General features: G+C 40.5%; 1 protein-coding gene across 1 annotated transcript in view; it reads left to right on the top strand.

The window, feature by feature from the left end:
- Positions 1-16,096, top strand: part of LOC137635530 (kelch domain-containing protein 10-like) — a 68,740-nt gene that overhangs the window by 34,149 nt on the left and 18,495 nt on the right. The window contains exon 5 of the mRNA XM_068368010.1: positions 2,998-3,149. Within this exon, the coding sequence (XP_068224111.1) occupies positions 2,998-3,149 (152 nt within the window). The remainder of the gene's footprint in view (positions 1-2,997; positions 3,150-16,096) is intronic.

The raw sequence follows: 16,096 nt of genomic DNA, 5'->3' as shown, positions 1-16,096 counted from the left end.
CTTATTTGATAGGGATATGACCTCAAAATTGTCTTAGTATTGTTAGTTTTAGCATCGGTGAAATAAGTATAGGTAGTCTTTCTGGGCTTTCACATCAGGTCAAATACTAGAAAGGATAAAATTATATCTCCTTTAGTTCTGGGCTGGATCTTGTGGCTAGAATTCAAAAGCTGTCTGTCCATTACCTCAGGTCCTAGACCTTTTTGACTCCCTCCCACCGAAATATTACTGAGTGGGATAAAATGAGATGCTTGTGTGTCCAAAGTGTCCAGGGCATCTGTCACCCGTTGAGATACTACCGCTAGAGAGTTATTGGATCCTTTGAATGGCCAGACAGTACTGTATTGGATCCCTCTCTCCGGTTACGGTTAATTTTCCCTTTGCCTACACATGCACCGAATAGTCTGGCTTATTCTTTTCTCATTCTCCTCTGTTCTCATACACCTGACAACACTGAGATTACCAAACAATTTTTTCTTCACTCAAGGGGTTAACTACTGCACTTAGTAAGGGTAAAAGAGACCATTTAGCTATGGTAAGCAGCTCTTATAGGAGAATGACACTCCAAAATCAAACCATTGTTCTTTGGTCTTGGGTAGTGCCATAGCCTCTGTACCTTGGTCTTCCACTGTCTTGGGTAGAGTTCTCTTGCTTGAGGGTACACTCAGGTACACTATTCTATCTTATTTCTCATCTACTAGTTTGGTTTAAGTTTTTATAGTTTATATATGAGAGATCTATTTTAATGTTGGTTTTGTTCGTAATATATTCTATTTTAATGGTTCATTACTTCTGTTATAGTTAGTTTATTTCCTTGTTTCATTTCTTCACTGGGCTATTTTCCCTGTTGTAGCCCTTGCTTTTCCAACTAGTGTTGTAGCATAGCTAGTAATACTACTACTACTAATAATAATGATAATGATAATAATAATCATACCTATACCAAGGCACTTCCCCCAATTTTGGGGGTTAGCCGACATCAAACAAATGAAACAGAAAAGGGGACCTCTCCTCTCTAGATTCCTCCCAGCCTGACAAGGAACTCAACCGAGTTCGGATGGTACTGCTTGGGGTGCCACCGCTATAATAATAATAATAATAATAGTAATGATTATAATGATAACAATAATAATACTCAGTAGCTCAGTCCTGAGTGTCCCAAATTTGCAAGTAGCACTGGTAGGAACAAGGAGTAATTGTATAATCAGATGAGAGTATGTATTGTCCGTTGATCGTCTTCAGAAAGAACCTGTCAGTTTTCAGGTGATGAAAGCAGTGGTTTGGAGATGCCAGATCATCCTCACCTTTTATCTTTGGGAAGTTACCCATCAGTCCTTGGACACAGTTTTCTTGGTCCTGTTGTTGTTGCTGGGAAGATTAAGGTTGTGCAGGCATCTCAGCTCTCTCAGAGGACAGAAAGTATCTTATCTAAGGAGTGTGTTTGGATTAAGTGTAGAATGAAATGTACAGTGACTGGCTCTTCTACCTTTTCCTTCTTCCCCTCTCTTGCGGATGCAACATCGCCAATCACTTTGCTACAGTACAAGCTGGGTCAATCCTATGATACTGGTAAACTTTATAATCAAAGAATCTTTCTTCGTTGATAGAATTTGTGAATAGGCAATTTCCCCACTTTTTTTGCAATGTGAGGAGTGAATATGTAACAAACCAATATTCTTATATACATCTGGTATAACACCCAACGATGTCTCCCCTCCATGGCTAGATAGATTTTTTTCATGACCTAATACTGGTTTCCAATAAACTAGTATTGGCCCAGGCCTCGACAGTTTCTATATCTCTATGATTAGTAGATTTAAGATGTTGGTTGAATCATCTTCCTCGTTCCTTCTTCCATTGCCATGGAAGGAGAAAAACCTTCCAGTTCAGTTCATAGGGACTGCCTTCCACCAAGGAGTAAGTGTCTTATTTTTTAAAGGAAAAAACCTCGTTTTGGCTTTTGAACAATTGAAAAGATTTTAAAGTGATTCATCTGCTACATAACTACCTTATTAACAATTCAGTGGGTATTCCAGTTTGTGCCAAACTATATCCCCTATTTGGAAGAAGTTAGGTTTATATAGCAAGGAAATATACGAATTATTTTACCATACATTATATGCAAGTTCTTTATTTAATGTTATGAAATTTATGATATACACTATATGCAATTCTGTTTTTCGTAACAAATTTTCTGTTCAAATAGGTGTGCATCGTCTCAGTAACGGTGAAGAGTGATGTTAGCTATTAATTAATTGAAAAGAAAACCCTCACTAGTTGTTGATTGTTACCTTTCTTGTATAGTTTATTGATGATAGTGTGTTAAGGCTTAATTATTGATGAACATCGCCAATATTTTGTGACAAATAATAGTTTAAATAATATTTTGTAGTTGGCCTGGTTAGAGATGACCTTTCTATGTTAAGCTATAGTGTATGGTAGTGGAGGTTGAGGATAAAATTAGTTTACTAGAGGTATCAACTTTGCACATAAGATGCAGTACGATTATCATTGCAGTGAATTTTTAGAGTTTTTATTTCTTAATACCCATCCTAGGCCATCATATACAGTAAATATGATCTCTTTAATGCCTAAGTGAGTAAAGGACATACAGAAGGTTTTTAACTTAGAAACTTAATTGGTTACAAGAAGCTGTTTGTAAGTCGAATTTTGTTAAATTTTATCCTAGGGTTGACCAAACCTGAATCCCATGCCTATGATTTCCAGCTACAAAAATCAACAAATAATCAGGTTTCATACGAAATAGATATCAGATTATTACAAATGTCACTTTGCATACTGTATTAAATGATACAATATTGTTTTATTACAGCATTTCTTTATCTTATCTTTGTTATCTTCAGTTGGATTTGTATCTCCGAATGTTCAAAAGTTGAGGACCTTCTGTCCCGTATATGAATCTATGAAAGATGGGATGTACGTTAATTTAAAGATATCCACATTCCAGCTCTCTCTATCAGACATAACCATTTTCAGGGCATATGTGTGACTGATGGTAAATTGTACGTTGTGGGTGGAACAACTGGTTTTCAGTATAGCATCGATGTACATTGTCTCAATCTCGATGAAAGAGTGTGGGAGCATCTCTCTGCTAAGGCGAGGTCTATTGGTGCCACTCCTGAGGAAAGGTAAGTTTTCATGTAACTAAGTTTAATTTTTGATATTAAATCAACTCAACATTAAACTTTTAATATTTTTTTGTGTTCCTACACAAATACAAACCTTTCTTTACATAGTAGTGTGATATCAGCAAAGCTGGAATACAGCTGTTAAAAACTTTTAACGAGGTGTCAACAATTGACAGGTTGTTAACAGTTAGCAATGGAGAAGTACCACCCCCCCCCTTCTTGCTCACTGATAAACCACTTTGATTTCTGTGGGGATGGAAGTGTCTCCACTGGCTGGACACTGGACAATTTTCATGTTTTCTAGCTGCTAAATGATACTCTTGGAATTTTTTTCCAGTATGACAGGCATTTCATGGATGTTGTTCTTAACATTTGACTTTATTAATGCTATCATGTCCCCATTAACACTAGGTTGACCAAAGGTGACGCTCATCTTTACCGTCTGGGGGTTAGACTTCCCTGAAGTTAAAAAAACAGCCTAGGAGTCTGTTTCCATCTTTGTTTACACACATGAGCAACAGGCGTCTTAGCGAGTGCTGCTGATTCAATGTTTTAAACCTTGTTTATTGGAAGCCGATTGATATGCTTACCGATTGCTAGACTTGGTCTACGATCAAGTTGTTATATGCTGGAGCAAGCTGTCTCTTAGTGCATGCTCTAGGTGAAAGCAGCACTCTCACCTAAGAGATAAGGTTAAAGCAGGCTCCCTCTCTCAACGCGTTCAGCGTTCTCTTAAGGTGCACACAGAGCTTCCACCCTGAGCACTTGGTCGCACCTAAACGCTCTTTTGGAGGGGTGACTGGCCTTATTAGACCCATGGCATGTGCTCAATTTGTTAGGAGTCTAGTATAGGTGGTTAATTTGACTGCAACATCATGTACATCACTCTTAAACCTGAGAGTGAAAGGGTGTGTTCTCTTCAACGAAAGACTATAGTGCCTGCGAGAGCTAAACATATACATTTATGCGTGTGCTATCTGCTGCTCACACACATTTATAACTTATGGCTATGACTGGTCTATCCATTATACCTCCAAAGTCATGCTTGTCGACTTCTAGTTACTTTTTAGTGTGAATCTCACATTTGTTCCTATTATGGATCAATATTAACTAGAGTAATTTTCTTTCACTGACAATTCTTCTCTGTCTGCATCTTTTCCCCCTTTTATGTGGGGTCGATGTTTCTGGCCAGCGTTCCCCATCTACCTCTGCCACTTCATCACTGGTTAATCCCTTTGATCGAAGGTCATCTTTGATACAGTCCATCCACCTTCACTTTGGTCTCCCTCTCCTTCTCCCAAAGCGAAGATGGATGGACTGTATCAAGGATGACCTTCGATCAAAGGGATTAACTGGTGATGAAGTGTGGGACAGAGGTAGATAGAAAACGCTGGCCAGAAACATCGACAATTTTCTCCTATAAAATTGAAGTTGACCTCACACATGCTCTTTCTCTTCAGAATCGAAGAGCTTCCAGGAGAGAGTATCTTCCAATAAACAATAAGTCATCAGAATAAACAAATTCCTTCTAGATCTCGAGTCTCTTCATGGCAAGAAAGAGGGTTACTCTCTCTCTCTCTCTCTCTCTCTCTCTCTCTCTCTCTCTCTCTCTCTCTCTCTCTCTCTCTCTCTCTCTCTCTCTCTCTCTCTGACTCGTTTGTTTTTTGCTGAGAAATACAAATTACTTATGTTTATATTTCACCTCAACTTTGTTGCATGGTTATGATTGTGCACTCAACGTTGACAGTGAAAAGAATAACAAGAATATCGGCAAGCATGTGTGAAGCATTTGCCTTCCCAGGTAATGAAACATGTCAGGGTGTATATCCTTCCTAGTACATTGGTAATGTTTTCACATTGCATTCGCATGGCAGCAGATCAATCCCACTCCCGGACCATGACACTAAACTGTTTTTCCATTCGCATTCAGTTTTATTAAAAACTTTATGCAAAGCGGCATTTTGTGTGGGAGCACTTGTTCGTACAGTAAATTCTCTCTGCCTCAGAAAGGAAGTTAGTGTGCTGATTACGATTAAATGAAAAAAAAACTGGACGGCAACCCTTAAATTTTCTTTTGAACAAGTAGTCTTTAAAGATTGATTAGTAAGAGTTTCATATTAGTCACTCCTACTATTTTTCTCTTCCTGTGGAAGAAAACTACAAAGGTTTTGAACCCTACTGTGTTTTCTCTTCAACAGTCCACGACGGCGATTATCTTGGTTTTATTCTACTCTTGCTCCCTTTGGCGAGCAAACTTTGGACCAACACCCTAATGCGAGCAGCTTTAGAATATTACCATACAGGTTGGTGAAGTGAACATCCTTGGAACGTTACCTCTTTTGCTTGTTATCTCTAGTCTATTTAGTGATTGCTCACTCTTATAGTAGTTCCATCTCTCTAGTTTTCTCTCAATTAGATCTTTACTGGATACAGTATACTACTAGGGATTTTCCCATTATTATAAGAGTGACGTGACACGAGCACATGATCGCGAATCGCAGCTCAATTGCTCAAGTGGTTGCTTGTGACTGATCGCATACCTTCTCATCTGTCTGTGATCGGTCGCATACCTTTCAACTATGTTCACTTGATTGTACACCCTCTCCTTCCAGCTAAATGGCTCTTCCATGGAAGTAACATGTCTAACACTCCTATTTTTTTTCTGCAAAACACTTCATGTACTCAGTTTTGTACTGTTGAGATACTACAGCTGGAGAGTTTTTGACTCCTTTGAATGGCCAGACAGTACTATATTGGAACCCTCTCTCTGGTTATGGCTCATTTTTCCTTTGCCTACACATACATTGAATAGTCTGGCCTATTCTTATCACGCACTCCCTTATCCTCATACACCTGAGTTTTCAATATTAAACTTACCCGATAATCATGTAGCTGTCAACTCCGTTGCCCGACAGAATTCTACGGGAGGGATACGCCAGCTATCACTATACTAGAAGGGGGTGTACTCACAAGCGCCACCTGTGGCCAGGTACTACAGTACTTGTTGTTGTCGCCACCTCACTTTTTCCTCTGTCGTGCTTCCGGCTAGACGTTCTTGGATACGCTTATGATTTTGGAGTATTGTTCACGGTTTGGTGAAGTATTTCTCTAAATTTGCAGCTATTCGCTATACTGGAAACTTCTTTGTTAGCTTAGCTAGCGTTTGGAATTAATTTAATTTAATTTTTATGGTGACGAAGAGAGTATGAACTCTCTTTCACCTTTAAATGGCCGACCCTTCCCTTAGTCGGAAGTGTTGGTGTCTAAGAGAGTATAGACTCTCTTTCTTAGTTTTGTTATAGATTTATTTTATTTCTCTCCGCCTTTTATAGGCCTCTTCGATTAACTTACTTTTTATAAACTTATTAAAATTAATTTTTATATTTGTTTATATTCGACCTTTCCTAATAGTAGGCGGTCTTTTCTTGGTACCGAAGTTAATTAACATTGAGCCCGTCATTTCGGTTTTACCTGTTAACATATTATGCTATTTTAATGTCTTTGAAAGAATTTCTTTGATAGTCTCGTACTGTTTTCAAAGTTGAACTAACGTTTTGTTTTGTCTCTGCAGTTGTTGACGTTCAGAACGTTCAACTTGCGCTCTATCGTTACGATAGAGAAAGATTTTCACGGTGTCACGTTGCAGTAAGAGTAACCGTGTCTAGCGTTTTGTTCATTCTTTCTTAACTTAATGGTTTTAATTCTAATAAAGGAACTTTTCATTTTGGGAAATATTTCAGTTTTTTCCTTTAACAATAATATGTTTTAACGATATATATGATTGGGCTCTTCTCTCAGGTTCTAAGTCAAGAGAGAGAGAGAGAGAGATAGAGACGGAGGGAGAAAGAGGAGGATAATCGTTTCATTCAAGCGAGTAACGTTGTTATCGTTTTTGCTCTTCTCCCTAGTCTCTTTAGGGGAAGAAGGTAAACGTTTCTAGAGTGATCTAGTGTTTAGTCTCTTTCCAGCCACTGAATTATTTATCTTTCATTAGATTTTTCTGTTACATTGTAATTCTGTTTTCGCAATTACTAACTTTTGAGAAAGGATAGAATTGCGTGTTTCAGGTACAAACCACTTAAAGTTTCGAGTTCAGTGAAATAAGTGCAAACAGAAAATCAAAGTGATAAGTGATTAGCGCAAAGTGTGTCAGTGTTGTGCGTGAGGGTACTTTTGTGCGCGCCAGTCGTCCTCCCAGTCCGGGACCTCTTGCAAGCTCCCAAGCCCAGGGGAGAAGCAATGTCGAAGGGCAAAAGGGTTCGGCAGGCCTTGATCGGCGCACAGAAGTATCCTCGGTGGTTGCGGGCGTGTCTTACAGAGACCGTCACTCCCACCCGCAGACGATTGAGCCCTTATTTTGCTCGTCTGCAGAAGAAATTTAGGGGAGAAAACGCTGGTCTCAGGTCTCAAGACCTCTTAAACGTAAAGTCCAGACCTATGCCAGACGTACGAAGTTAGAGTTCAAAGCTCTGACTCGCCGCAGTCATCAGTTGAACGCACTCCGCCTAAGAGGAGTAAGGTTCTGCCGCAACAGATCTCTGCTGTTAAGGCTTTACCTCAGCAGACTTTAGTGTCTGCCGACCCCAAGTTGACTCTACTGCAGTCCATGCAGTCACAACTTTCGGTCTTGATGCGTGAGTGTCGGGCTGAGAAGGTTGCGCCTCCGCCTGCGCTCGCTCCGCCTGCGCTCGCTCCGCCTGCGCTCGCTCCGCCTGCGCTCGCTCCGCCTGCGCTCGCTCCGCCTGCGCTCGCTCCGTCTGCGCTCCCTCCGCCTGCGCTCGCTCCGCCTGCGCTCGCTCCGCCTGACCGCAGTACCGCCTGCCAGGCGTACGATGTTGAGCCACGTTATGAGTTTACTGATCCCAGTGGTGTGCAGCTCCCTCCGCCTTCCTTAAGGCAACCTCAGCAATGGGAACAGGAGGCTTATACCTCTCTTCCTCCGCTTCCACTTGCTGTTCCACCAGTGAGGCAACACTCGCTTGAGGTACAACAACCTCTCCCATCCATGAGTCAGTCTCCTCAGCTCTCGCTGCAGCGAGCTCAACCCTCCTCAAGGCAAGCACAACACCTTAGCCTTGCGCCTCAGGAGCCTCAACTTGCGAGACATTTACTGCGTTCTGCGCAGCCACTACCTCATCGCTCTCAGCTCACACCGCAGGAACCTCAACTCGTTCCTCAGGAACTTGCTACTGCGCTTCCGCCAACCACTCAGCAAGCTCAACCCTTGAGTTCAGCCACTCATGCCAGGAGTCAACCTCCTCCACCCATGCGCCTACCTTCTGCTACTTCTTTTGATCAGCCTTTGCAGACTGAGCCTCAGGTGTTCCCTCAACAGAGTCTTGAAGAGGAAACCACAACTATTGTTGTTCCAGCTCGTTCTGACTCTGCTGTTCAGCATACCTTACCTCCATTTTCAAACATTATGATAATGGAGGTTATTTGTATTACTTATTTAAAAATATATTTGTATTCCTTGCAATATATTTTTAACAAATCGCAAATATGGCAAAAATCATGAGTTATGAATGTAAGGTAATATTATGTTGATATTAAACCCCTTGCAAGCATGCATGTAGTAATGCAGTGTTGCCAACAGGGCGAGTTTCCCTTTCCGGAGGTGAAGTAGATTATAGTACATTTAGTGTAGCTTAATTCTACGATTATCATGCCGGCTATCAAATTCATCAACAAAACAGTCTAAATCAATTCCCTCGGCACGTGCACTTTCAATGGACGGTAATGCGATATTACTCTCTCTAGCACTGGTCATGGAATTTCTGAGAAATGTTACACGCCATGCAACACGCTCTGCTTACCTTACAGCATGTTCTACATACAGCATGCTCTGCATACAGCATGCTCTGCTTACAGCATGCTCTGCATACAACAGGCTCTGCATACCTTACCGCATGCTTCTCAGTCACACATCTTTGGTTGTTGCCAACTCACTAGACTGTCGAGCAGTTTCTTAACGTTGCCTTCTAGTCAGTGTAACCCTCACTGAGAGAACTTAGCTTTTCTCGGATATGGTCCCTGTAGATGAGAAAGTGCTTTTCTCCCTCCTTCTGATATTCCCTTGAGGACTCTGTCATTTGGAGAGGAGCCTTTAGCTGCGTAGCCTCCTATGGACTTTTATTTAAGCATAACATGCTTCCAGGGAAGGTAATGGTCCCACTTCAGTCGCTAATCCCGTCTGTCCCCACACCTGCTCCCATAGTCCTTGAGCTGTGTTGCAAGACATGCAGTCCAAACTTAGTCCTTGTTAGAGGATTTTTTGTTTACGGAGTCAGTGTGTCACTGGGAAGACGTTCAACAACCAGCAGGAGTGACTTGTTGTGACGCAGTACGGCAACCTTAGCAACCCGATAAGGAGTTGTCTGTACGACCCAGACAGTCTAGACAGCTTCGGGTTGTCACTGTACCTCCTCGCTTCCCCATGGTTGACAGTTCACAGACTGTGCAGCAGTACCATGATCTTGTGTCCGGCTCCGTCAGACGACTGGCTTTTAAGAGCTCCCACAAGTCGTCGATGTCTGGAGATTCTCAAATGGACTATGGATCTGACCAAGGAACTGGGCCTCCTGGTCAATTTTGAGGAGTCTTAGCTCGTCCCATCCCAGATCATTGTCTCCCTGGGTATGGATCTTCAGAGTCGAGCTTTTCGGGCTTTTCCGTCGGCCCCAAGGATCTTCCAAGCCCTAGAATGCATCCAGAGCATGCTGAGAAGGAACCGATGCTCAGTCAGGTAGTGGATGAGTCTAACAGGGACACTTTCATCGCTGGCCCTGTTCATCGTGTTAGGGAGACTCCACCTCCCCCCCCTTCAGTATCATCTAGCTGCTCACTGGATAAAGGACATGACGCTAGAGACGGTCTCAGTTCCTGTTTCCGAAGAGAGAAGGTCTTCTCGCGTGGTGTAAGAACAGCTTTCTTCTCAAGGAAGTCTACCTTTGGCTGTTCAGAAACCCGACCGCCGTCTCCTCTCGGACGCATCAGACACGGGCTGGGGTGCGACTTTGGACGGATAAGAATGCTCGGGAACATGGAATCAGGAGCAAAGGACACTTCACATCAATTGCAAGGAGTTGTTGGCGGTTATTCTGGCCTTGATAAACTTCAAGTCCCTCCAGCTTAACAAAGTGGTGGAGGTGGACTCTGACAACACCACAGCCCTGGCTTACATCTTCAAGCAGGGAGGGACTCTTTCGTGGAAGTTGTTCTAGATCGCAGGGGACCTCCTCATCTGGTCTAAAGATCGAAAGCTCACGCTGGTAACGAGGTTCATTCAGGGCGGTATGAATGTCATGGCAGATCACCTCAGCTGGAAGGGTCAGATCATCCCCACAGAGTGGACCCTTCACAAGAATGTTTGCAGCAGACTTTGGGCCCTTTGGGGTCAGCCAACCATAGATCTGTTCGCTACCTCGATAACCTAGAGACTCCTGTTGTATTGTTCTCCGATTCCAGACCCAGCAGCAGTTCACGTGGACGCTTTTCTGCTGGATTGGTTCCATCTCGACCTGTATGCATTCCCGCCGTTCAAGATTGTCAACAGGGTACTTCAGAAGTTCTCCTCTCGCAAGGGACACGGCTGACGTTGGTTGGCTCCGCTCTGGCCCGCGAGAGAATGGTTCTTAGAGGTACTGCAATGGCTGGTCAACATTCCCAGGACTCTTCCTCTAGGAGTGAACCTTCTACGTCTACCTCACGTAAAGAAGGTACACCCAATCCTCCACGCTCTTCGTCTGACTGCCTTCAGACTTTCGAAAGACTCTCAAGAGCTAGGGACTTTTTCGAAGGAGGCAGCCAGAGCGATTGCCAAAGCAAGGAGAACATCCACTCTCGGAATCTATCAGTCTCAAGGGGAAGTCTTCCGTAGCTGGTACAAGACCAATGCAGTTTCCTCAACCAGTACCACTGTAACCCAGATTGCTGACTTCCTGTTATATCTAAGGAAAGTAAGATCCCTTTCAGCTCTTACGATCAAGGGTTACAGAAGTATGTTGGCAGCGGTTTTCCGCCACAGAGGCTTGGATCTTTCCACCAACAAAGATCTACAGGACCTCCCTAGGTCTTTTGAGACCTCAAAGGAACGTCGGTTGTCCACTCCAGGCTGGAATCTAGACGTGGTCCTAAGGTTCCTTATGTCATCAAGATTTGAACCTCTCCAATCAGCCTCTTTTTAGGACCTCACGTTAAAAACTCTTTTCCTCGTGTGCTTGACAACAGCTAAAAGAGTAAGTGAGATCCACGCCTTCAGCAGGATCATTGTTTTCACATCTGAAACGGCTACATGTTCCTTGCAGCTCGGTTTTTGCTAAACGAGCTTCCTTCACGTCCTTGGCCTAAGTCGTTCGAGATCCCAAGCCTGTCCAACTTGGTGGGGAATGAACTGGAGAGAGTACTTTGCCCAGTTAGAGCTCTTAGGTACTTTCTAAAAAGGTCTTAACCTTTTCGAGGACTATCAGAAGCCTTATAGTGTGCTATCAAGAAACCTTCTTTTCCAAGTTCTAAGAACTCAGTTTCTTACTATTCAGGCTTCTGATTAGAGAAACACATTCTCATCTGAAGGAAGAAGACCTTGCTTTGCTGAAGGTAAGGACACATGAAGTGGGAGCTGTGGCTACTTCTGTGGCCTTCAAACAGAGCCATTCTCTGCAGAGTGTTATGGATGCAACCTATTGGAGAAGCAAGTCAGTGTTCGCATCATTCTATCTCAAAGATGTCCAGTCTCTTTACGAGTACTGCTACACCCTGGGACCATTCGTAGCAACGAATGCAGTAGTAGGCGAGGGCTCAGCCACTACATTCCCATAATCCCATAACCTTTTAACCTTTCTCTTGAATACTTTTTATGGGTTGTACGGTCGGCTAAGAAGCCTTCCACATCCTTGTTGATTTGGCGGGTGGTCAATTCTTTCTTGAGAAGCGCCGAGGTTAAAGGTTGTGATGAGGTCCTTTAGTATGGGTTGCAGCCCTTGATACTTTAGCACCTTTGAGTTGATTCAGCCTTCCAAGAGGAACGCTGCGCTCAGTAAGGAAGACGATCTTATTAAAGGCAGAGTAACGGTTCAAGTCGACTTCCTTACCAGGTACTTATTATTTCATTGTTATTGTGGATAACTGATTATATGAAATACGGGATACTTAGCTATCCTTTAGTCTTGTACACTGGTTTTTCACCCACCCCCCTGGGTGTGAATCAGCTACATGATTATCGGGTAAGTTTAATATTGAAAAATGTTATTTTCATTAGTAAAATAAATTTTTGAATATACTTACCCGATAATCATGATTTAATTGACCCACCCTTCCTCCCCATAGAGAACCAGTGGACCGAGGAAAAAGTGAGGTGGCGACAACAACAAGTACTGTAGTACCTGGCCACAGGTGGCGCTTGTGAGTACACCCCCTTCTAGTATAGTGATAGCTGGCGTATCCCTCCCGTAGAATTCTGTCGGGCAACGGAGTTGACAGCTACATGATTATCGGGTAAGTATATTCAAAAATTTATTTTACTAATGAAAATAACATATTACCAAACAATTCTTCTTTACTCAAGGAGTTAACTACTGTATTGTAATTGTTCAGTTGCTACTTTCCTTTTGGTAAGGGTAGAAGAGATTCTCTAGCTATGGTAAAAAACTCCTCTAAGAGGACGACACTCCAAAATCAAACTATTGATCTCTTGTCTTGGGGAGGGCTATAGCCTCTATACCATGGTTTTCCACTGCCTTGAGGGTACACTCAGACACACTGATCTATTTTATTTCTCTTGCTCTTATTTTTTATTCAAGTTTTTATATTTTATATATGAAAGATCTATTTTAAAGTTGTTACTGATTTCAAAATTTTTGCATTAGTTGTTTATTGCTTCTCTTTTATTTTGTCATTTTCCATATTTCCTTTCCTCATTGCGTTATTTTTCCCTGTTGGGGCCCTTAGGCTTATAGCATCCTGCTTTTCCAACTAGGGTTATAGCTTAGTAATAATAATAATAATAATTAGCAGGAATACATTTACTTACCAAGGGCTCTAGAAGATAGGGTGCCAATGAAGTACACTTGACTCTTGTTATACACGTGTTTGGTATTTGTGAATTTCGTACGGCGCTAAAACCGGAAATTTGCTACCAAATTTTGTAATCTCGAAAAACCACCACACAGCACAATTCATAACATGAAAGTTTATGATAGAAATCGCCAAATACTGTACAGCGTAATGCTAGAAAGTGCAAGTCTTGTGAAATTTAGCATTGAAAATTACCAAATGATATAGTACAGTACCGTACAGTAGAATCACGGTATTCGAACGTCTTGAAGGTTAAACAAATCAGTGTTCAACCAAAAAGTTCGAAGATTAATTATTTTATTTCAACTTTAATTCTTTTCACACAGTTTATTTATTTCCTTTCCTCACTGGGCTATTTTTGCTTGTTGGAGCCCTTGTGCTTATAGCACTGCTTTTCCAACTAGGGGTGTAGTTTAGCTAGTAATATTGATGATAATATGATCTACACTGAGAGTTCTTTTGCCTTTTTCTTAAGTCCAATCTTCTGAAAGAGGAATAAAAAAAGGTTACCTAGCCTCAGGATTTGCAATGCTTGCTTACCAGAATGCATGAAATATCACATAAGGTGGGCCTGAAGATAAATAGAAGAAAGATAGATTATGAGAATGGAGTATGCAATGGAAGATGAAATATCATTGGAAGGAGAAAGGATTAATGAGGTACAGTAGAATCATTAAAGTATTTAGGGACAATGATCTCCAATACATGGTCTTTAGAATTATAGTTTAGGGAAAAATTGAAAAATGCAAATCAGACCATGGCTAGGTTAAGTAAAATTTGGAAATCAAATCGCCTAAAATTTCATATAAAAATCAGACTATATATCAGGTTAGTGAGATCAGTGTTATTCTATGGACGTGAGTCATGGTTTGACAATGAAACAATCTCCAATAAATTTAGTAGATTTGAGAACAAATCCCTCAGAAGAATATTGGGAGTTAAATGGCAGGACAGGATTAGAAATTAAACTATAAGAGAGATTACTCGAGTGCCGTATGTGGATGAGATCATGGTGAGTGGTAGATGGAGATGGTTTGGGCATACTCTTCCCACTTCCCGAGAGAGATTAGTTCACCGAACTTTCAATTGGGCTCCACAAGACACTATAAGAGTTGGAAGACCCAGGTCTACATGGCTGAGGACTATGAAGCATTAAGTAGGAGATAGTGATTGGAAAAGTACAGTGTATTGATTTAAAAGCTCAAGATATAGACAACTGACGAAATCTAACCGAGGCCCTTTGCATCAATAGGCGAGTGGGATGAGATGATGAGGAGGGTGCAATATCTCCTATGATCTCCACAGAGAGTTGTTTTGCCTTTTCATTAAGTCCAAGCTTCTGAAAGATGAATAAAAATGCTACTTAGCCTCAGCTTCTACCATCTACAGCAAAATGTGACCTACAATTGTAATCGTTCCCATTATTCATTCTTATATAATCAGGAAACTTCATGTACAATACTGTATTCACTATTTTTATTAGAGTATCACTGGACTGTTTTATCCTGTGCTGGAACATCTTATCAATGGGTTTGCACATGTAAAGCTTGTTCTAGTATTGTAAATAAATTCCATCTGAAAATTTTGAGAATTTTATAAAGAGTTTGTCGTAGGTTTTGATGTCTATCATCATTATTGTTGTTATCATTATCATCTTTATTATTGTTGTTAATATTATTATCAATATCATTAGATGCCAAGGTAATAAATTGTTCATTACTGCAGAAGCAACTAATATCCAATTATACCTGAATTTAAGATACTGTAGCTCTCTAAAATTCATTTGCAAATATATTTAATGGTAAGCTACTTACATCTTAAGTTTTCAAAGTAGACTTATCCCTGCATAAGACATGCACTTGAAGATCTTTGCAGTGTCACTTTGGCTTCTAGCTGCTGTTCCCCTTTATATCCTTTTACTCTGTTTCTACTTACATTATTCCATCATACTGTCAAGCCTCTTAACTTTAACTTCATTGTGCAAGTGTGCAGGTTTCCCCCAGTTGCACATGGCTGCTAAATGAACTCCAAGGCCACATTTATAAATCTAATGTAGTCCTACTTAATTCTTCCATCTTACTGTCAAGCCTCTTAACTTTTAACTTCATTGTGCAAGTTAGCGGATTTCCCCCAGTTGCACATGGTTGCTAAATGAACTCCAAAGTCACATTTATAAATCTAATGTAGTCCTACTTAATTCTTCCATCTTACTGTCAAGCCTCTTAACTTTTAACTTCATTGTGCAAGTGTGTGGATTTCCCCTAGTTGCGCATGGTTGCCAAATGAACTCCAATGCCACATTTATAAATCTAATGTACAGTACAGTGAACCCTCGCTACTTCGCGGTTCGACCATCGCGGATTCACCACTTCGCGGATTTTTTCCATAACCCATATATATACAGTAATATATATATATATATATATATATATATATATATATATATATATATATATATATATATATATGTATGCATGTATTTATGTATATATGTAGGTATGTATATGTGTATACATATAAATATATATATATATATATATATATATATATATATATATATATATATATATATATATATATATATATATATATATATATATATATATATATATATATATATACACACACATATAATATATATATATATATATATATATATATATATATATATATATATATATATATATATATATATATATATATATATATATATATATATATATCTAAAGTAGGAAGATGTGATGTAGTTCTAAGGGAAAAGTATGGGAAATATGTCTGGGTAATAAGCAAAGCTCTACCTCCAGTTTGTTTCTACATTATGATCAGAGATAAATGTAAACAAAACATTGGTTGCCATTTTTTATCGTGCTTTTTAG

This window comes from Palaemon carinicauda, unplaced genomic scaffold, assembly GCF_036898095.1.
Source record: "Palaemon carinicauda isolate YSFRI2023 unplaced genomic scaffold, ASM3689809v2 scaffold137, whole genome shotgun sequence".
NCBI classification, from domain to species: domain Eukaryota; kingdom Metazoa; phylum Arthropoda; class Malacostraca; order Decapoda; family Palaemonidae; genus Palaemon; species Palaemon carinicauda.
Note: the sequence above shows the minus strand (reverse complement) of the source record. Positions and strands in the feature narration are given on the sequence as shown.